Below are 21,572 nucleotides of genomic sequence, written 5' to 3'. Positions count from 1 at the left end.
CGAGATGTTATCTCTAGTTTGACCCAACGAATGCTTGGTCTTTATGAACCAAATCAAAAAACCGTGGGAAGAAATGATTTCTTTCCTTGTCAGAATCATTTATTTTATACATTTGTTCCACAGATATTTATTGTAAGCACAGAACATAGAGCAATGAACCAAAAAGACAAAAATTCCTGCCCTCATGGAGCTTACATCTAGTGAGGGAGATAACAGTAAACGATGTGTAGGTAAAATGCCTACACCTTAATGGTTATGAGAGTGGTCACAAGAATGTGTCTAGATTTGTCAAAACTCATTGAAATGGACTCTTAAAATTAGATGTATCTACTGTATGTAATTATACGTCAGTGAAGTTGGAAAAACACACTAAAGAAAAAGTGATAACTAACCCACTTAATTGGTGACAAAGTCACATCAGGCATGTTTTATGTTTTAGGATCAGTATTCAGAAACACTTTAAATCTGGGTGAACCTCATAATATAACTTGTTTTTACTTTGATAAAATGACGTTATACTAGGGTAAGGTGCTTATTTCTCTTTTATTTCCCCCATGACTGGTACAGAAGACAGTTAATTGGTTGATTGGCTTCTAGGAAGAAAACAATTTGGCGCCTCCATGTTTTGAACCAGACAGTGAGAACTAGACTCCAACAGGCTCCATATTCACTTCCTCCTGGAGCTTCTTATATATTTTAGCAGCGATCATAGTTATTTGCAAGAAATGCCATAATATTCCAAATCCTGAGAAAACAAATACGGTTTGGTCCCTTGGCTTTCTTCACTGCTAATCATTTAAATCCTCTATACTAGACAAGAGAAGAGGGACTCATGGCGTGTGTTAGGGATAATGAGTTCAGACGGGGAGTGAGTGTGGTGCTAAACAGCCCTCTGGAAAGTCCTGCCAGTGATCATGCAATGAGGGGGGTCCTTAATTGTCTCATACGCTTACAGTCAAAAACCCATTATTGGGCATGTAAACCATGTTTAGTTGCACATATGCTATAAACATATATATATTCACAAATCCAGGCAGCCTCCAACCTGCTTGTGACAGCTGCTGAGTCAGTGACTTCCGCTTTGATCTTACTGAGTCCCTTTCTGCCAAAAGTCCCTCTGCTTCCCCCTCCTCCTGCCCAGCCTGCTGACCAGACTCCACGGACATTCCTTTTGTTACAGGGAGCCCACTTTTGACCTTTACATCTCTTCTCTAAATTCATGTGACACCTGAAGTTGTTACTATTCTTTTGATAAATAATTATATTTTTTGACATTCTTTATGTTAAATTGTTTTGGACATCTAAGACAATTTAATGTTTCATATGTTTATTACTGCAAATTTTGTTGAACAATCATTTCTCATTAGGGGCAGGGACCATGCCAAATACTTTTAAATTTTTCCTATAAGGCATAATGCAGCATCATGTATAAATAGATGCTCAAGATATTCTTAACAGTATGTATTTAAAGAATGTTTTTTATTCTCTGTCATCACCAAGAAAATAGCCAAGTAAATTACTCTTTGTTACAGAATTTTGACTTTTCTTCTTCCAATTAATTTCATTTGATGTTAAAACTTCAGATTATATATTATTCAAAGTTAAAATTCTTTAAAAACGTTTCATTTTTAAAAAACTCCTGAAGTTAAAAAGCTTGTTACTCATTTCAAATCATGTGTTATGACTGATGTAAAAAATATACATGTACATGATTTTTGTGCGTAAATGTAAGGGAAAATACCTGCTTGCTTAAGATATAATTTATTTAATCTTTAAAACTCTTAAATTGATTTATAGATATCAACGAATGCTTGGAAGACAATAGCGTTTGCCAGGGAGGAGACTGCATTAACACCAAAGGGTCCTACGATTGTACTTGTCCCGATGGCTTCCAGCTAAATGACAATAAAGGATGCCAAGGTACTTCTCTCCTCCTCTTTCTCATAATTTACACAGTCCTTCCATTCTCCGTGCTTCCTGATGGTGATTGGGGTTGTACCACTTGCTTTATATGTAAATGGGCTTTGCCAGTTTGTATTATTAAAATACCTTTCTTGGGTTGGCATCGAGCAGGAAGTCCTCTTTTGCATGGCACCTTGTTATTAACTGAAACTCCTATGTTTTAGAACTGTGTCCTCGCTTTGCATGCTGTCAGCAACTGAGATCACCTGCAATCTGTTGTTTTTTTCATGGGTCAGTCTTGGAACTTGATTCTAAATTATCTTCCTAGTTTTTCTATATCCTTCGTGGGCATATTTCACTTTGTCACATAGCTAATATTTATCTTTTTCCTTAGCTCTTTTTTTTATCCAGTATCCAGCTTTTTCTCTTCCTAAAAAAAATCTCATTAATAATGTGATCAAGCCCAGATGGTATGGCTCAGTGGTTGAGCATAGATCCACGAACCAAGAGGTCCCTGGTTCAATTCCTTGTCAGGGCTCATGCCCAAGTTGCGAGCTCAATCCTCAGTAGGGGGCATGCAGAAGGCAGCCAGTCAATGATTCTCTCTCATCATTGATGCTTCTATCTCTCTTTCCTTCTCCTTTCCTCTGAAATCAATAAAACTATGTCTTTAAAATATAATTTGATCAAAATTACAAAGGACAGGATTTTATATTATTTTTCAAAGTGCTATCATATGTAATCTAAACAACAGTACAGTGGATTAATAAGAACACAGCACTAATTACTACAACAGCTTAATTTAATATCTACTATATGCTGAGTATTGTAGGTTCCTCATTTAATTCTTACAAAATTTGAGGTAAGTTTTCTTACATTCATTTTGTGCATAAATAACTGAGGCTCAGAGAAGTGAATTAGTGTGCCAATAAGTGGTAGAGCTTTGAACCCAATATCTTCTCTCATTACTATCTGTTCTGCCGCCATACCCATTATTATTGTATTTATAGCAGAAAGGAAGGTGCGAGATTTAGTTGTTTTCCCCTGTGTAATGCATTGGGGCATGATTGATGCTAGGATGAAAAATTAGATAGTTTAGATCCTGTGCCCCAACATCGTTAGCTGTACCTGGCTGCCCCACAAGTTCTTCTGTACTTGTTAGTCCTAGTGTTAATGGCAAACGACACCAGATGTTAGACCTTGGTCCTTGAGTTCAGCTAAGAAAAGAATTAAGAGCCAAGGAACTCAAATACAAGCAAAAATGTATTTAGAAATTCACAGGGTTAGAAGAAGTGAGCCAGTTGGGCGGCATGGACTCAGGAAACAAGAACAGAGGTAAAAGAAGAGCCCTGGGAGCTTAGGAGAAAGAAAGGCAGAGAAAAACGTTCCTGGGGGAAGGAAGGGGAGAGGGAAGGGTGTGCTCCAGAGAGACCACCCACTGGGTCCTTCATGTTAAGGGTTTTTACAGGTCTCAGGGGAGGATCTCAATAAAATATTCATCAGCTGGGTGTCCTCTCAGGGTTGTGGTCTTCACTGATTGGTCAGTGCCAGGGCAGAGGGTCATTAGTCATCACAGCTGGTCCTGATGGCAGCCATGGCATCACCCTGCCTGACCTTGCTGCTTTTCTGGGCCTGGAGCTGAAACACAACTGAGCCCTAGATGTTATCTCTACTTTGACCAAAACTCTGTGTCTGTGGTCACCAGACCTGAGGCTTTGTTCCTAAGATTATTTGAGGCTGGTCCTCATTGTCCTGAGGGCTTAATGCTTAGGGGAGTGGTTGTGCAAGGGCTTGAATGGGAGTCATAGGAGGCTATTTTTTGGCCCCTTGCTCCTCCTTTAAGGGGGTCTACCACATGACTTGCAACATGCTGGTGAGGGAAAGGTCAAGGGATGGTGTGAACCTCATGACCAGTGATATGCTAGCGGAGGAAGGGTCATCCTGGGGGCAAGGTCCCACTCTACAATGCTTTGTTTTCCCAGTATGTTCATTTCTAGGTACCTGAGGCTGTCCACCCTGGTGGCCTTCTATAACTGGCCTCTTTTGTACTGTGATCATGTCTTGTATAACTGCTTACTGTATCAATAGCATTTCCATGCCTATTTTTCCCATTAAAAACTCACATTTATATTTATCTTTATGCATATTTATTTTTGGAAATACTATTGCCTCCACTGTTATACTGTGGTGTCTTTCTTATTGTTCTTCTGCCATTATGGAACTGTGTTTTGTATCTTCAAGTAACATTTAAATAAAGGATTGTTGAAGTTATTCTCTATGCACTGCTACTGAACATGTATGACTTCTTTAATCTGGATGGTCATAAACTATATCTCTTCTCACATATCCCAAATTACAGTATTCTTTTTTTTAAATCCTCACCAAGGATATTTTTTCCATTGATCCTTAGAGAGTAAAGGAGAGGGAGAGAGAAAGAGAAAGAGAGAGAGAAAGAAACATAGATGTGAGAGAGACACATTGATTGGCTGCCTCACATACACGTCCCAACCAGGGTTGGGATCAAACTTGTAACTGAGGCACGGGATTCGAACCTGCCACCCTGCATTGCACAGGCTGACACTCTAACCTCTGAGCCACCTGGGCCAGGGCAAATTATAGTATTCTTGAAAGGGAAGATGGTCTAATCATTAAGATGTGGTACTGGAATAATATTATACCCTATATCCGTATCACACACCCAGCTGTATGTCACTGAGATACCGAAGACATGGGCCTTTGCCTCAAGATCCTTTACAATTAATTGCCTTACTGATCCCAAGACTTAAATATACTGCTGTATACCTCATTTAATATCAGATACTTGCCATCATGATTTTAATAAAATGAATTGAAGTTCATTATTAAGTTGACTTCATTCTCTGTCACCTTGGTGATTCCTGTTTTCCAGAATGAATTAACATGTCTGCTTAAAAAAACTGAAATCCAAATGAATGAAAAGTATTCCTGAAGCTGGTTTTAATATCTTTTAAGCAATATCATCTACGAATCTGCTCTGTCACCCGCTGTCTCCTATCAGAGGCTGTTCATGATCAGAGGCGTGCACACTCACTTTGTTTTGAATTATCTCTTTTTGCTATGTTTTTGGAGGCAACTTTGTGGTCTTCCACTCTGCTTGAAGTTAGTAGCCTGTTTCTATCTAATCCCGTGGTCAGGTCACCATTCTGTAGATTGGTGGAGATTTCAGTTTGTTTTAATGCTGAAAATGTAATAACAATGTGTATTAGGCATAAACTTTAAACCTTCCCTAATAATGCGAAGAAAGTTCTGTGTCAATAAGTCACTTTCAAGTGGAAGTGTATTTAAGATTCTCTTCCCCAGCAAAATTAATGATGGTATACAGGCAGCATGGAAATTCCATATTAATCGACTCTTTATGGAATGTGGCAGCATACATTTGAGATTCAGAACACACTTCAGTTTCACGTTTTAACTTACACACGCCAAATGGCGAATTTCTGTGGAATCTCAGACCCGTGAAAGAAACACAAATATAGCCTGGCTTTCAGCTGAGTTACTAGCAGCATAGCTTAGAAATGGCTCAATAAGTACAACCCAAATTGAATGCATATGTTTCTCGAGTTCCAGATAGTCGTGTTGTTCTTTCTTAGTGGTTTCCTGGAAAAAAAAGTCTGGGAATCCATTTTCAGTTCCTGTCATCAAACTTTTTATACAATTATTTGTTAATCATTGACTTCTCTTGAAGCACGAACTTTATGCACATTATTCCCTCTGAGAAGTTGCAAAGCAGGCAGCTTTTAAAAAGTCACATTGAGGCACTGGATGAAATAAGGGGGTGGTCTCAACCGCCAGGGCGTGACCTTGGGCTTGATCTCTAGACCAGTGGAACTTTTTGTTACCTTTTTTCCCAGGTAGAGATGACTCTAGGCAGCAGGTTGGAAAGAAAGAATGGAGCCGAAGGCAAAGAGAAGATCAGAGTTCAAAAAAGATTGCCAGTCTGAGATATTATCAGTAGTTAGAGAGCAAACATAGAAGCTATCAGAGACTTTTATAACAGAGGTGAAGAGTTTTTCAGTGTGAAAAATTGAGAAATAGTTAAGTAGGAAATGATTCATTCCTCTCCCTTCAAATGTCTTAAAATCAGTGACAATAACGAGAATGGGAGGGTTATGCTTGGTTTTTTACTTTTATTTCGCAATGGATAGGCCAACTAGTCTGTATTATATGGCAGATGGTAGGACAAATTGTTCAGGATTAACAGATCCTGGATACAGGGGGAGGGATGACTTTCTTGAGAAAGGGAACAGCAGGGCTGGTGGCTAAGCATGTTCTAGAGGTCACTAGGAAGGTTTCATGCTTTGCAGTTATTCATGCGTGTTCTTGCCTCCACTGTTATACTGTGAGCTTCATCATGTCAAGCGCTCTATCCTATTTAACCTTCTCATAGGCAGCATTCGGTAAATATTTTTCATTGGATTAAAGATGGACTCCTACGAGGAAGTACCGAGGACCTCGTTAGTAAGAGACAAAGGATGGTCTAGGGCACTTTAGGAAGGCAGGAGAATGCCCTTAGTAGGACTACTGCCTGGATGGTGCCAAGGACCTGTGAAAGTTTTTGTGATCCCCGCCCCTTAATTAAGTGAACTAGCCAGTTGCTGTTCAGTTGGTAGAGCATGAACATGACCAAAATGTTGTAGTGGATAGACATTCATCATATACTACTAGTGTGCTGTATTAGAAGCTGGGGACTCTGTTAAAATATGTAGTCTCATTAAGGAGCAATCAATGTAGTGAGGGACATGAGTAGGTGAGGGGGTGAGGGGGTGTGGGGAGAGATGAACCTTAACCAGGGAATTTATTTTATGCATATATGCATCATCCATGGACACAGACAATAGTGTGGTAAATGGCTGGGAGGAGTGGGTGCAGGGTAGAGGGAGTCAATAGAGGGAAACAAAACAAAGGGGACATCTATAATACTTTCCACAATAAAGATAAATTAAAAAAAATAAAACACAGTGCAAATAGGCAGTTTTCTGTGTTAGTACCAACATGAACATGAACCACTCTCTGGGATTCCTTATGTTGTCAACTTAACCAGTGCAATTAGAACTGGCTTGAAAGAACATCATACTTACGTCTAACTCTTCATGCTTTATCACGGTTCAGGAGTGCGTCATGGCTCTGGCTACAGGGAGCAATAGCACTTTTCTTTGGGGACAGGCAGAATGTAAGGTGGTCAACACAAGCTTAACTATGGCATGATTTGCTTACACATCCTCACAATAGCAGCTACCACTCTTTGACCTTTAGTTGTGTGTTAGGCACTGCACTAAGCAATTGACTCTCATTCACCCGTTTCATCATCACAAAGCTGTGCAAATAATAGGAACTTCCTGATCTAAGCCTCCTTCTTTTTCTTGTATTTTCTTTCTTTTGTCCATTTTCAATGAAATAAAGATTGGAACCTATTTTATTTATATTGTCAGCAGACATTGGTGAAGCGCCGTTTCTGAACCAAATGCAATAAATCAGCCTTGCCCTTATGAAGTTCACATCCTAGGACAGTGATGGCACGCGAACTCATTTTCTTGGTTGATTTTTCTTTGTTAAATGGCATTTAAATATATAAAATAAATATCAAAAATACACCTCTTTGTTTTACTATGGTTGCAAATATCAAAAAATTTCTGTATGTGACACGGCACCAGAGTTCAGTTAGGGTTTTTCAAAATGCTGACACGCCGAGCTCAAAAGGTTCGCCATCACTGTCCTAGGGATTGGTATGCATGGATGTTACAAGGCTACAACAGAGTTAGCTGTATGCACGGCAGTGGGAGTGGGTAGAGGGGCACACAGCTTACTCACCGACTAAGAATATTTCACAGAGGAGCTGTTGATTCTATGAGACTGTTCCTCAAGTCTAAAATGAAGCTAGCTTTGGGTTGAACCTACGAAATCGCTTTTTTTTTGGTAGGTCGGAAATGGTGGAACATTGGCTATTTCATATGACTCAACTTAAATAGTTTCATGACATTTCCACTTTGTCTTGTGGTCTGGTATTTGTACAAATGGTGTGATTGTGCCACAAAATAAGTGTCCAACCATTTTGTAATGGATTTCTCTACTGTAAGGTATTATAGGAAAAAAAAAAACAGATTTTTTTCAAGTGTTTGGAACTTTCTTTTCAATTCCAGACATTAATGAGTGTGAGCAGCCTGGACTCTGTGGCCCCCGTGGAGAGTGTCTGAACACAGATGGCTCTTTCCACTGTGTCTGTGAACAGGGCTTCACAATCTCTGCGGATGGCCGTACGTGTGAAGGTAAGATAAACATGAGGAATCCTGTTGTTAACTGCGTGATAAAGCAGCGAGGACGCTGCTTTCTATGAAACAGGCAAAGACTCCAAGACACTAAGAGATAGTCCCAACTGAAGACCTCCAGGCATCAGGGCGACTCCTCCCAGAAATCATCGCTCAGTGCTGCTGGGATTTACAAGTAGGATAACCTAAGGTTACGATGGGGAAAATACTCACGGATGACTTCACTGCTGGTACTGAATTAATGAGTCAAAATGCACGGGAGGCGATGATTTAGGTGCACGTGGGAGACCTAAAGGAAAACTGGCAACTCCGGGGTGTAACTTGACACGGGGCCTGTTTTGATTATGCTCCATATAGATCATCTCCATCATTCTGTTTATAAAAATAATGTCTTGCTTGATTTCTCTGCACCACTGCCAGCAGAGACTTTCCAGAGTTATTTCTCTAAATAGCCTTAGCTCTAGGCCAGTATATTTTTTTTACCTGTCAGTATTTATTATCCCCTGCACGCTAATTCAGTTAAGATAACACTGTTGGCTTCCTGTTTGCAACCTCTGTGTGTTTGTAGGGATACAGCCCTGGTTAGAGTCATAAGATTTATGTCCTTGATGACATTATAGTTTGATAAATGGAGGAATAATTCATCGGAACCTTTTCAAAAGAAAAATGAGCAGATTCCCATAATCATCATTTCAATCTACCTCTTTGAGAATGTCGGTTAGGAAAACCCAGCTATGTTGTAAGGAAGTAAAATGGGAAAGTTCTGTCCTGGGGCTATGAGAGAACCCACATTCTTTGCTGGAAAAAGTAGTGCAGCGGGAAATCTCTGCTCTCCTTGCTCACACCACAGTGGAATGGTCCTAGGAACAGCGACCAGGTTCATCTGAAACTAATTATTATGTTGGGAGGAATATACTGATCTTATGAAAAGCAGGAGATTGTTGAAATTGCTCTCCTGCTGAGCAGACAAAACATTGATGCCAGATTTGGCCTCAAGTGAAAAAAAGAGATAGTGCAGGGTGCGGTTTGAGCAAGCAGATTTTGAGGGCTTTGGAAGTGATCAAAAGTTGGGAAGTGGAGCGAAAACATCATAAAAAGGTGGCCATGAAAGATTTACGAGGACGCCATGTTTTCGTGGTTCGAGGTTTAGGTTAATTTTATACCGAGAGCTCTGAGACTTCGGAAACATGCCGCAGGAACGCGTCCGTTCTTCTGGAGAGACGGCGGCATCTGAACCACTGGTGAGACCGGACTGCGGAACGCACCTTTCCCTGCTTCTTTCCAGAAAGAGGCAGGGTGGCTTCCTCAGTGAGCTCTAAATCCTGGCTGGACAGGGCTCCCTTCACTGGAAAAGAGTGCAAGTTAGACCTGCCAATAGTTGTGCCATGAAAAAACTATGTTCAAAAAAATGTAAGACGCTCAAGTGCTCACTTGTCAACACTTTCATTCCAGAAGAATATACCAACGTAAATATATTCCCATTTATTTTTTCTCTTGGACTTAGTCATTTTTCTTTAAGTCTCTGTCTTTTTTTTTAATACTGATTTTTGCAATTCATGAGTTTTATAGTCACTTTAGTTCTAATTTTTTCAAATATATTTGTATTGGTTTCAGAGAGGAAGAAAGAGAGAGATAGAAACATTAATGAGAGAGCATCATTGATGGGCTGCCTTCTGCATATTCTGCCCTGGGGATCAATCCCCAACCCAGGCATATGCCCTGACCTCCTGGTTCATAGGTCAGTCCTCAACAACTGAGCACACACCACCCGGGCTGCAGTTCTAATTTTTGTTACGCATTTGCTTGGCAAAGACTTGAACTTCAAAATGAGTTTTTAGAAAATGTCTAGTGTTTTGTAAATTATTGTACCTTAGAACAGTACACTTACTCTCTCTGACACTTAGTATACTCTCTCTGACACTTGGTTCATTCTTTTAACTCCAGAACCTGGACAATTTTACAAGTAATAAAATAGGTCATTCACAATATTGTGCTGCTATCGGGCAGTGTTACTAGAACTCTTCTAATTATTAGAAGTGTTATTCTCTTTCTAGAATAAGCTCAGCAAGGCTTTCGTTTCGTTTGGGCTTAATCCAATATATTAAACCGGCCCACGTGTCCTTCTGTTGGACTGAAACTTGTGGCAGTAGCAGTGTGTGCTGACTGCCCCTGGCCGTGGCCTAGGTGGAAGCCAGGCCATGTGATCGGGAATTACCTGGGGAGCTTAGGTCCTTGAATGACGTCATTCTGTTCAACGTTGTTTTGCTATAACCTTGATGAGATGCCAGAGGGGCTTAACTCTTGTTTATGGTATCAATCAGCCGATAGTAAAATTGGTTTCATTGTGTGTTGTTTCGCTGCGAGTTGTGGAACATATTGACGATGTTAAGTGACGATCTGTATTGTGCTTGAATTCACATTGAGAACGCGTTTGGCACTCTTACTCATGCCGCTCCCCAGCCTCTGAACTTCTGGTAAAGCCACTGAAGCTGCATTGGTGCTGGGGGTGGCACACCCGGGCCTAGGCAGGGCTGAGTGGATCCCCCCCCGCTAGGGAAGGAGGGCCCTTCCCTCGTTGTCCGTGGCTTGGAGAGTTGTCTGCATCTGGTCAGTTAGGGAACACAGCGAAGAAGCTGCCTCTGTCAGCATGAACCATCTCAAGGGTCAAGTAGCAGGTTCCATAGAAATAAAAACAGCGCCGCTGGCTGCCTCCCTCCCCTGCTGTTGGTGGCCTCTGGGAGCACCTGCCTGTGGAGGAAGGAGCAGCACCTTGCTCCTCCTACATGACAGAGAACAGCAGTGTTATTTGCGGGTCAGCCGGAGTGGAGTGGGAAGTATGGTGAATGAGCAGCTATTTCATTCAAGTATTCATTCACTCCGAGAATATACACAGAGTGCCTGTCCTTGCCCCTCATTGTTACTGTTCTGAGGGCAAAACCCACCCAGTTCTTGCCCACAGGGAGCCTACATTCCAGGCGGGGAATTGGGGATAAATACATAAATAGTACCTGGAGAAAATTGTGTTTTTCTATTAAGTAATCCAGCATAGTTCTACTCTATGGGAATTAATGCCAAGGTTTTTTTTCTCAAGTCCCGCCCATGGGACCGGGACCCAGACGCTCTGATTGCTGCCTCCTCTCTGTGCTTCCCCTTCTTCTCGTACTAGTGAGTGTGGCTCACTTGCTCCACTCCTCTGTGTCCTCCGGCCAGAGCTGTGATCTTGTGTAGAAAGCGAAGGAAACTTGGCCTTCTTTCACTTTTATATCCCTGTGAATCAACCCTTTTGTTTAAAATGTCATAATTCTTTTGCCCTCTTACTGTTTCTCACTTTTTTACTGTGGAATTTTTTTAAAAACATATTTTATTGATTTTTTACAGAGAGAAAGGGAGAGGGGTAGAGAGTTAGAAACATCGATGAGTGAGAAACATCGATCAGCTGCCTCCTGCACACTCCCCACTGGGGATGTGCCCGCAACCAAGGTACATGCCCTTGACCGGAATCGAACCTGGGACCCTTCAGTCCGCAGGCCGACGCTCTATCCACTGAGCCAAACCGGTTAGGGCTACTGTGGAATTTTAATGCATATGCAAAGTATTTGTCATCCCATTTATAAGGTGACTCGGGGTTTGGTTTCTTCATCGTCAGCAGAATGTGTGTGAGTGGGAGGCGACTAAGGAAACGGACAGTCGGATTCCTAAGTGCCACCTCGTCTGTCCCCTGACGCCCTGGAGAGATGCCTGCTGGAGGCTGACTTTGCATCACTCCCCTCGCCGGCCTCTTTGCCCGCTGCTCTCTCAGTGTGGTGTCCAGGCTGAGTGAGAGCTGGAGTTGGGTACACCAGACACCTCTAGACCTCAGCATGCTTCCAGCCTGTTCACACAACAGCGTGGCCACACTGGTCCCGCAAGGACCTCAGAGAAGCCTTAGAACACAGAGGGAGCAAGAGTGGCTTTCAGAACCTGGTAGTCTTGGCTAATTAGGCCCACAAACAAAGACCAACATCACCCCTAAAGCCCTGCCTTTTAGAGAGCCTCCTCAGTCCTTCATTCATTTGGCAAATATTTCTTAAGTGTATACTTCGTGCCAGTCACTGTTCTCGGTGGGTTTATAAAAGAAAGGTTGACGTTTTGTGTCTGAGGACCGAAGGAAGCCTTTCTCTTTCAAACCACTTGTCCGCTGGCCAAGTGACAGCAGCCTTAACAGACAAGAAGGCCTGCGGTTCTCTGCCCTGGGCTTTTTCCTATTGCCAACAGGAATTCTGTTTTCCGAACAGGGAATAAAAAAATCAGAGCAGAACAGCAAGAGCAAACCCTAATGTCAGCTATGGACTCTGGGTGACAGTGATGTGTCACTGTTGGTTCGTCATTTGTAACAAAGGTACCACTCTGCTTCCCCGGTGTTGATAGCGAGGAAGGGTGGGGGAGGGTGCGGGTTGGGGGACCTAGGGGAGTGTGGGAACGTTCTATGAAATTTTACTGGGAACCTAAAACTGCTCTTAAAAATAGTCCGTTTTTAAAAGTCAGGCATTTCTGGAATTATCTATTTTTCATCAGAAAAGTAAAGACAGCACCTTTCATTTTAATTCTGTTTTCTATTCCTATATTTTCCTGCCCTGATGTGGTTGGTTGTTTCTCACTTTTATGCCCCAGACAGACCGTGGGATCAGAAGCTTCTGCTCCCACTTTCTAAGCCATTCAAACATTGATTCCCAAACAGAGCACTACAGGATTGGGAGGGGACTGAAAACGTCCAGCCCGAATCGGAACCCCAAGTACACCAAGGTCCAGGTCCTGTTGTTAAACAGCCAGGGAGCCTCAAATCCCCAAACCTTTCTAGGTGCCTGCTGTACACCACTTGTTCACTCATTCACTTGAAAGGGAAAACATACCGAACGCAGGTGGCCAGGATGGCTGGCTCTGCGATGCTTCCTGAGAACAGTGATAACGGAGAGACTGAAAGAAGTTGGGTTCAAACTCTCAGGCCACTTTTGTGTTCATCGGGAGCCAGAAAAGGCAGTAAAGGCACCTTCTGCAAAAATCAAAGAAACGAAAACAAATCGGGAGCGAGCGTGGTTTTGTTTTCAGACTCTCAGGTACATTTTCTACAAACCATGGAGACAGTATAAAACCTTTGCTGACCGCGCTCCAGGGCCGTTGGCAGCTCTGGGGCACGGAGATGGAACTCTAGATCTATCACCAAAGAGAAAACAGTTTTGGAAACGATTTAGCCAAGTAGGACGTCGAAGTACCTGACACAATACTGTATTACATCTGGCTGCTTGGCCCAAGGATTTTTACGTTTTTTAGTGGTTTGGGGGTTGGAAACTGAAAACTCTAGTAAGAGAATACGGCCTGAGTATTTCTGACTTTTCTGAAGAAAGGGAATTTAGGTTAACAATCGGATTCTTTCTCTCCCATGTGTAACAAGAACAGTGGTCGTGCACCATTCCAGGTAAGGAAGGGAAGTGGCTTCCCACTAGAAAGGCTACTGTTCTTCATACTCATTCCTCCTGTGCACGCCCTTCTGCAGAAGTGAGTGAAAATGGATGTTTAAGTCATTAGGGAGAGAGCTGAGGAAATTTTGCTGGAATAAGCTGCTTTTGGACCTGGAATACATATTTCCCATGCATTGCATGATTATCTTCCGTATAGCAACATTTGTATAAAAAAAAAGTGCGTAATAGTAGCAAAGAAATTCAAGAGCTCTTCCTAAGCCTTTTATCACTGCTGACCTAGAACCCCAGAGCTATGAAAAAATCAGCTGTTCATAGGAGGAGAAGTAAACACTTTCTTGCAGCCAAAAAACAGACATGAGACTCCCAGAAAGTGAAGTCTGTGACTAGGCAAGCCACCTCTCCCACTTTCCTCTGCCACCCAGCTCAGGTCCGGGGGAACCAGCTTTCCGCATCTGTTAGGGTGAGTCTTTTGATGTCATCAACAACCTGAATACTTGATAGGTCATGGAAGGTTGTAAGTAGTGGTTTTATATATAATGCTTAATATGTTGATTCCCAAATTAGTTACTTGCTAAGCATCTAACTGATAGAATATTATGCGGTTTTCTTGGATTCCCGGTGTGAGTGGACTGCAGATACTTCATATATATATCTGATTTCATGACTTTATTAAAAGCTATAGCAATAATAATAATGGAGTTCTTGCTCAGCCAGTGTTGCTCAGTGGTTGAGCATCAACCAATTAAATAAGAGGTCACAGTTCAGTTCTGGTCAGGGCACATGCCAGCATTGTGGGCTCGGTCCCCAGTAGGGGACATGCACGAGGCAGCTGATCAATGATTCTCTCTCATCACTGATGTTTCTATCTCTCCATCTCTGTTCCTCTCTGAAATCAATAAAAATATATTTTAAAATGTTTTACCTCATCATCTGAATACTCCTTATTTCTGCCCCCTCCCCAGGCCTTTACCACACTATTGGCTGTGTCCATGGGTTATGCATACATGCATATAAATTCTTTAGTTAATCTCTCCCCCCCTTCCCTCTGAGAATTGTCAGTCTGTTGTATGCTTCCATGTCTCTGGATCTATTTTGTTTGTTAGTCTCCTTTTCATTCCACATATAAGTGAGATCATGTGATATTTGTCTTTCTCTGACTGGCTTATTTCACTTGGCATAATACTCTCCAGGTGCCTCCATGCTGTCTCAAAGGGTAAGAGAGCCTTCTTTTTTATAGCTTCATAGTATTCTATTGTGTAAATGTATCACAGCTTTTTTATCCACTCATCTACTGATGGGCACTTGGGCTGTTTCCAGATCTTAGCTATTGTAAATTGTGCTGCTATAAACATAGGGGTTCATACATTCTTTCTGATTGGTGTTTCGGGTTTCTTGGGATACAAGTGGGATTCCTAGAAGTGGGATCACTGGGTCAAATGGCAGTTCCATATTTAATTTTTTGAGGAAACTCCATGCTGTTTTCCATAGAGGTTGTACCAGTCTGCATTCCCACCTGCAGTGTATTAGCTACTTTTAAACTCAAACTGTATCTAAAGTCAATCAGAATACAATATAGTGACTTGTTTATACATAATTGGCTTTAATTCTTACCCTTTGTTTTCCCCAAAAGTTTCATATGACTTACTGTCCCCATTCACCCCCTCAATATTTCAAGTTTTAAAATGTTTTATGTATCTGTTGCCAATAAACTGATGGCTAAGGCTTATGCTTGTTTGCATTTAAGCATTGGAGTTATTTCTGGGGGTACACTGTTTCCTGTGGTTTCAAAGCCGATCTTTCTTGGACTCTTATTTGAATACGGAAAAAGAAAAATTAGAATAGTGAAAAAAAATGGGGATTTTTTGGCTGATTTGATATTGCCTCTGGGGCCTGAGTGTCAAAAAGATGAATCTGGGGTTTGATATGTTTGGCCCGTGCCTAGGGCTTTCTCCCAGTCCTCATTGGCAGCACCTCCCAGTGTAAGAAAGACTATACGAAAAGAGAAAGTGTGCTGCCTGGCTCTGAAGTTAGACAAAGGTGTTTATTTTTAAGCAAATCGCGGGTGTAAAAATATAAAACTATTACATTAATGCAAAGATGGTCCAAGTAACTATAAATAAATCTCAGACAAATAGTAGTGCATTTAAAAAACTTCTACAGTGTAAACACACACATGTATATTTCACACATACTGGGGGTTTTTTGCCAGGAGTAATTATGGTCGGAGAAATATGCAGTGAAGTTCAGGATATTTTCCATGAGTATCTAAAGAACTTTTTCTGAATGGCATAGAATTTATTTATACTGGAGAATTTATTCAAATAGTCTTCTTTTTGTGATAGTCCATTAAGATTTTTTTTTAACTTTCAAGAGTAGGAATTCTTTTTTAAAGTTTTCTTCTCATTTCTTTAGATTTTTAGCAATGTTTCTTTTCTGTAGCAAATTCAAATCCTTTCATACACGTTTTCCGTTTTCATGTAGTATTCTGTCGATCCCTACTGGGAAGAAATAGGAAGAAAATGGCTTTTTAAATTCAGAAATCCACTTGGATTCTCTTTTTCTCAAAAGAAGCATAGATGGCTTCCTGTGTTCACGGGTTTGGCTTTTGTGAAAAGAAAAAGTATCTTGCTTCTCGTTAAAAATATGCTACTTTTGCCCTAACCGGTTTGGCTCAGTGGATAGAGCGCCGGCCTGCGGACTGAAAGGTCCCAGGTTCGATTCCGGTCAAGGGCATGTACCTTGGTTGCGGGCACATCCCCAGTAGGGAGTGTGCAGGAGGCAGCTGGTTGATGTATGTTTCTAACTCTCTATCCCTCTCCCTTCCTCCCTGTAAAAAATCAATAAAATATATTTTTAAAAAACATGCTACTTTTCAACTTAATTTGGAATTTTTCCTTTAGGTGTCACAGATATTCAGATTCCGATTTTACCCGAAAATATCAAGGTTTCATTGTAATTGAACGAACATCTGCCACAGGCAGTGTCCTCCTCACACAGGGCCTCCAGGCTCCGCCCCCTGTCCTTGTTCTCCCAGTGGGAAGAGCCCTCCAGCCCAGGGCTAACCCGTCGGAGGACACAGATGCCCTTCCCAGCGCCAGGACCTGAGCTTTCTGAGCCCCCTCACTGAGCAAAACTGACCCAGCACTTGCCCCGTTTTCTAGATCTTTCACTGCCTGAGCTTGCTTGTTAAGACGGTTGAAAATGTAAAAGCCAAAATACTCATCTTGGAATTTTTTGAAAGCAGTTAATCTGAAATGATTTTGTTCCTAAGGACTTTCATCCTTGGCCTTGTTTCGGATGAGAGAGGGTCTTCGTCTGTACCCTTGCCCCCTTCCTTGTCTTCAAAGGCCTATTTATTGGAAATGAGAACTGAAGACTTGATTTAAATACTTGAAAAATTCTTAGGACATTTTGGGGGTTTCAAAAAAATTACAAAACTTAAAAACCCAATTTTAGAATTTTATCCTCACATCAAGGAGCATTGACCAGCCGTGTTTACTTTTAAACGTAGGAAAGGCATGTGGATGAGGAAGGTACCGGGAACCCACTGTTGGGGGTTCAGGTGACTCCAGGGAGAGAGCCAGCGAGGACCTGGGGAGCTGCATCAATCCAGACCTTGTGTCTCATCATCAACGCTTAACAACAAATATGACCTCCCCTCCAAACATTCAACATCTTCCCTTCTCCATTATCTGTTTAAATAGTCACAATTCCTAAACCCTATACACAGCCTAGAACATTAGATTTCAATCCATTTTGTATACATGGCAGTGCTGTTATGATTTCAAGAAAATTATTAAAAATTTTATTTCTTAATATCTCCCCACCACCTTTTACAAAACCAAAAATAGCATGTTTGGGAACAGAGTATTCAGTATAATTCCCTTGGCTTGCAGTGGGTCACACAGAAATGTAATTAAATTTTAAGGAAAAATGTATTGAGTTACATATGGTCTCTTATTTTCACCAGTATTGCTATTTTTCTTTACAAACAAAACAGAAAATAGCTTGATTTTATTCTGCACTCAGAGTGTTGGAACGGCTTACAATGGATCGAGAGGGAATCATGATCAGGATTGCTACTCAGCGTCCCATAATATTTTAGTCTAATATATAGACTTCTTACCAATGGGAAGAAGAAAAAGAGAACAGTGTATGAAAGGGAAATAAAATGTACCAAAAGTTAAGTGTGGGACCTGAAACACATTGGCCCAAGATCTACTTTCACATAATAAAGAGTGAGAATCTGTGAAGTACTTATCTGTATACAGTAGAAAAGCCAGTCTTCAGACAGAAAACAACTATAACTGGAAATTTACCGTTGGTGTTGAGGGAGGGATTCAGCCCAAAGTGTGTTTATTTTTTATCCAACAGAATCTTTTAATGTCCAGAAGATTGTACTTTTGGGCTGTGGGTCCAGAGTTTTTGAAACTGAACAAATACAGCTTTGTATGCAAAAAAAAAAAAAAAAAAAAAATCCTTGGCTAGATTAAAAAGAATTTAAGTTTTGTGGGTTTTTTTTGTCTTGGGAAATTTTGATTTTGTTGGTTGCTTGGTTTCAATTGCAGTTACAAATGTTGAGAATTGCTATGGTTTACTAACTTAAAATATGTGAATGCTATTAATAATAATTAGCAGCATTTCTCTTATACAAGCTTTATCCTTTCAAGCAAAGTAAACTTTTTCAAAGATCAAGAGTATGATTTGAAGATATTTCAGTACAGTTGTCTATGAAATACTCATGTGGGTACGTCAGGTAGGCAATTGCGTCAAGTTAGATTTAGTGCTTGGACGAGAAGTTTAGGTTTGGAGATACAGCTGGGAGTGGTCAGCTGTAGACAGCAGTGGGAGTTATTAGAATGAGTGAGGCCGCTAAGAGACATCATATAATGAGAAGAAAAGAGGGCCTAGGACTAGACACCGTGAAACTTCAAAATCTAGCAGTCAAGTCAAAGAGATTAAGGATTAAGAGGAAACCCAGGAGCATATAGCCCCTTCGATCCCAGGGACAGAGGGTCCCCCTAGAAAAGCAAGTACCTTGAGATACTACGTGTGGATGAGCTCCACAGGGCATGTGGCAAGGGTTTTATACTATTATCCATGGAGAAAACCTGCAGAAGTCTAAGGGGGAATTAGTTGGTTGAGTGTTTCAAATAGCAAATCATTCTTTCACTATGGAGAATGGCATTGGAGTGGCACTGAGTGGCTGGAAGCACTAGACCCAGGTGAAAGGCCATTGTAGGAATTCTGGTGAGAGATGGTGAGGCCCTGAATTAGGATGGTGGGGAGGGGAGAGATTGGAGATGGAACCAAGAGATAAAATTCGAAGAGCGTGATGATTGGGTGCAAGAGGTCATCAAGGCTGTCTCATGGTTTTGGATACGATGACTAGGATGTTGCTTGTGATTTTAGGGTGGTTTTCATTAGGATTTTATGAATGGCGAATATACATTGTCCACATGTTGTTAATTAAATCAAAGCAATGTTTTGGTTTCGTGTCTCTAGAACCTCTAGCTGTTTCTAGAAACCAAACGGGAGGCTGCTCCTGGTGGTTGTTCCAGGGTAATTTAAGTAAACTTTGAAAAGTAGTGAATTTCAAGGCTGAATTAAAAAAAAAAGAAAAGAAAAAAAGAAAAAAAAAAGGGATTACTCACTGGGCAGCCTTGATTCCTAGAATTTATGTACTAGGAAGTTGGACCTGAAGTAACTTTCTTACCTCTGTCATTTCTGTCGCTTATCTTAGGTTGCTAGCTTTCAAACATACTTGTGACCATTGAGGTCCCCAGGGTTTCCCACCTCCTCTGTCAGGCAGCAGCATGGCAGTCAAACTCTGCACAGGGACAGCGACTTTTTCTGCCTCCTGGCCCGCCCCCATTTCCCAGAATGGAGTTGTTTTCCATAACACACAAGGCCCATATTCTTCAGCCTGCCCGAAGTTGCCAGACCTCAGCGCACTGTTTTTTAAAGGCTCTTTCCATATCCTATTGTATTGTCTGGACCCTCTCCAAATCCAGTTTTTAATTTCCTATTGGCTAAATTTTATTTTCTTCTTTAGGCCTCGCACTCATCTTCCATTTAATCCTGGCTTCTCCTCCTCTGCTGGGAGAGAGGCCTTAATCTCTCTTGGGCCAGCAGCCATGCCATTTAAACATTCCTCTGGGCAGCGATTCAGCTGGTCTAACATTGTTCAGTCCCGCTTCTTGGCTGGGACTTACTGTCTCCCGTCGGCTTCCGTTCCTTTCAGTAAGGAGCGTGAGGGCGGCATTTTTCCTGAAGCAAGAACCCTACTCCCTTCCAATGTAAGCCCCTTTTCTTTGGCTCTATTTTCCTAAGGTTCTGGCACTAAATGTGTAACCAATTCCAGTTGGTCAAGAGGGCCCTGGGCTAAAGTGATGGATCATTTCCTTATCGTGAAGAGATCCAGAGAAGATCAGTGCTAACTTGGTCCGGGGCCCCCCTGCAGCTTCTACACCCTTATTGCCCGATGGGCCTTTCTTCCATGGGTCTCCTAGGAAAATCTCATCTTCAGCACAGCAATACCGCGGATATTTCAGTTTCAAGTATGATGATACTTGATGACGAGGCCTTGTTTCAAGACCAGATGGGGGTACTTGATTTAAACTGCAAGTCAATCAAGGAGTGTGCTCTCTGACTCCCATCTTTGTCATGAACAAACTCCAGTGCACTTGCTGGGCTCACTGTTTGGTTAGTTCCGTTCACCCTCTCGGACTGAACTTGTGTAACCATCGCCACCGTGGGAGGCAAGACGTGATGGACGGAGCTTCAAAGTCAGATTCCGGAGATTGTTCCTGCACTGGGCTCTGTTGTGTTGCCAGCTCTGCCACGAACTGGTTGCATAACCTTGAGGCAAGTCACTTCCCCTCTCTCGGCCTCAGTGTTCTGGTTCTTAAAATGAAGGGTTGCAAACCCAGTAATCTTCCAAGTCCCCTCACGTTGAGATGAACCGTATCATTCATCTGAAAATGTTTTGATGATAGGAAGGCTTTTTCTTCCGAGCCATGCAGGAACTGTGGCGATTTTTCTGTGAATGATCCACTTACTAACAAGGGGGCTCTGTTCCATCACCCCCTCTCTAGAGTTCCCTGGAAGCAGACAGGAGACTCAGCGGTGAGCTGCTTCCTCCAACAGGTAGATATATGTCTTGCTCAGAATAAGAAAAAGAAAATCAAGAAAGATGGACATGCTAAGTACAAAAGAGAAGCTCCTTTTTCTTAAAGCAAACAAACAAACAAACAAACAAACTGAGGAATGCAACTGAGAGAAGGAAAACCAAATCATTTAAATGAAAGAAACAAAAGGCACACAAATACTCCTTCCTCCCCATACACATACTTCTCTACATAATTCAGAGAATCTGATGGAATTATTGAGGTTTTGTTGTGGATTTCATTGTTGAGGTCTTCGAACACAGTTGTAATTTTTTGATGTCCCTTTTAGAAAATCATGCCTCCTTTGCATACTTTTGCCCTTTTTCATAGTTCACCTTACGTAAGCAAGAGGGTGATACCAAGTGTCTAGCCCTAAGTCTTTATTTGAGAAGTGAGGGAAAACGGTTAGAGTTCTGCTTTCTGTGGAGAATCCCTGATAACAGCAGGTTTTGGTCTGGCCAGTGTGGCTCAGTGGTTGAGCATCAACCCAAGAACCTGGAGCTTATGTGTCAGTTCTTGGTGACAGCACATGCCCAAGTTGCGGGCTCTATCCCCAACAGGGGATGTGCAGGAGGTGTTTTTATCTCTCTATGCCTCTCCTTTCTTCTCTTTAAAATTAATAAAAATATATATATGTTTAAAAATAATATAATAGGTTTTGGAAAACTTTTCATCCACTGAGAAAAGATACTAAATAAAAAGCATATGGATGAGAAAAATGGATCTACCAAATAGGTCAGTGC

At 41.6% G+C, this 21,572-nt stretch overlaps 1 protein-coding gene across 14 annotated transcripts in view; it reads left to right on the top strand.

Annotated features, from left to right (window-relative positions):
- LTBP1 (latent transforming growth factor beta binding protein 1) overlaps positions 1 to 21,572 on the top strand; it is a 342,667-nt gene that overhangs the window by 268,175 nt on the left and 52,920 nt on the right. For all 14 annotated transcript variants that reach the window (XM_059660163.1, XM_059660160.1, XM_059660158.1 and 11 more), the window contains 2 exons: positions 1,798 to 1,920; positions 8,079 to 8,204. In XM_059660163.1, the coding sequence (XP_059516146.1) occupies positions 1,798 to 1,920; positions 8,079 to 8,204 (249 nt within the window). The remainder of the gene's footprint in view (positions 1 to 1,797; positions 1,921 to 8,078; positions 8,205 to 21,572) is intronic.

This window comes from Myotis daubentonii, chromosome 12 (genome assembly GCF_963259705.1).
Source record: "Myotis daubentonii chromosome 12, mMyoDau2.1, whole genome shotgun sequence".
Taxonomy (NCBI): domain Eukaryota; kingdom Metazoa; phylum Chordata; class Mammalia; order Chiroptera; family Vespertilionidae; genus Myotis; species Myotis daubentonii.
The sequence above is the reverse complement of the archived record's forward strand: the minus strand, read 5'-3'. Positions and strand labels throughout refer to the sequence as shown.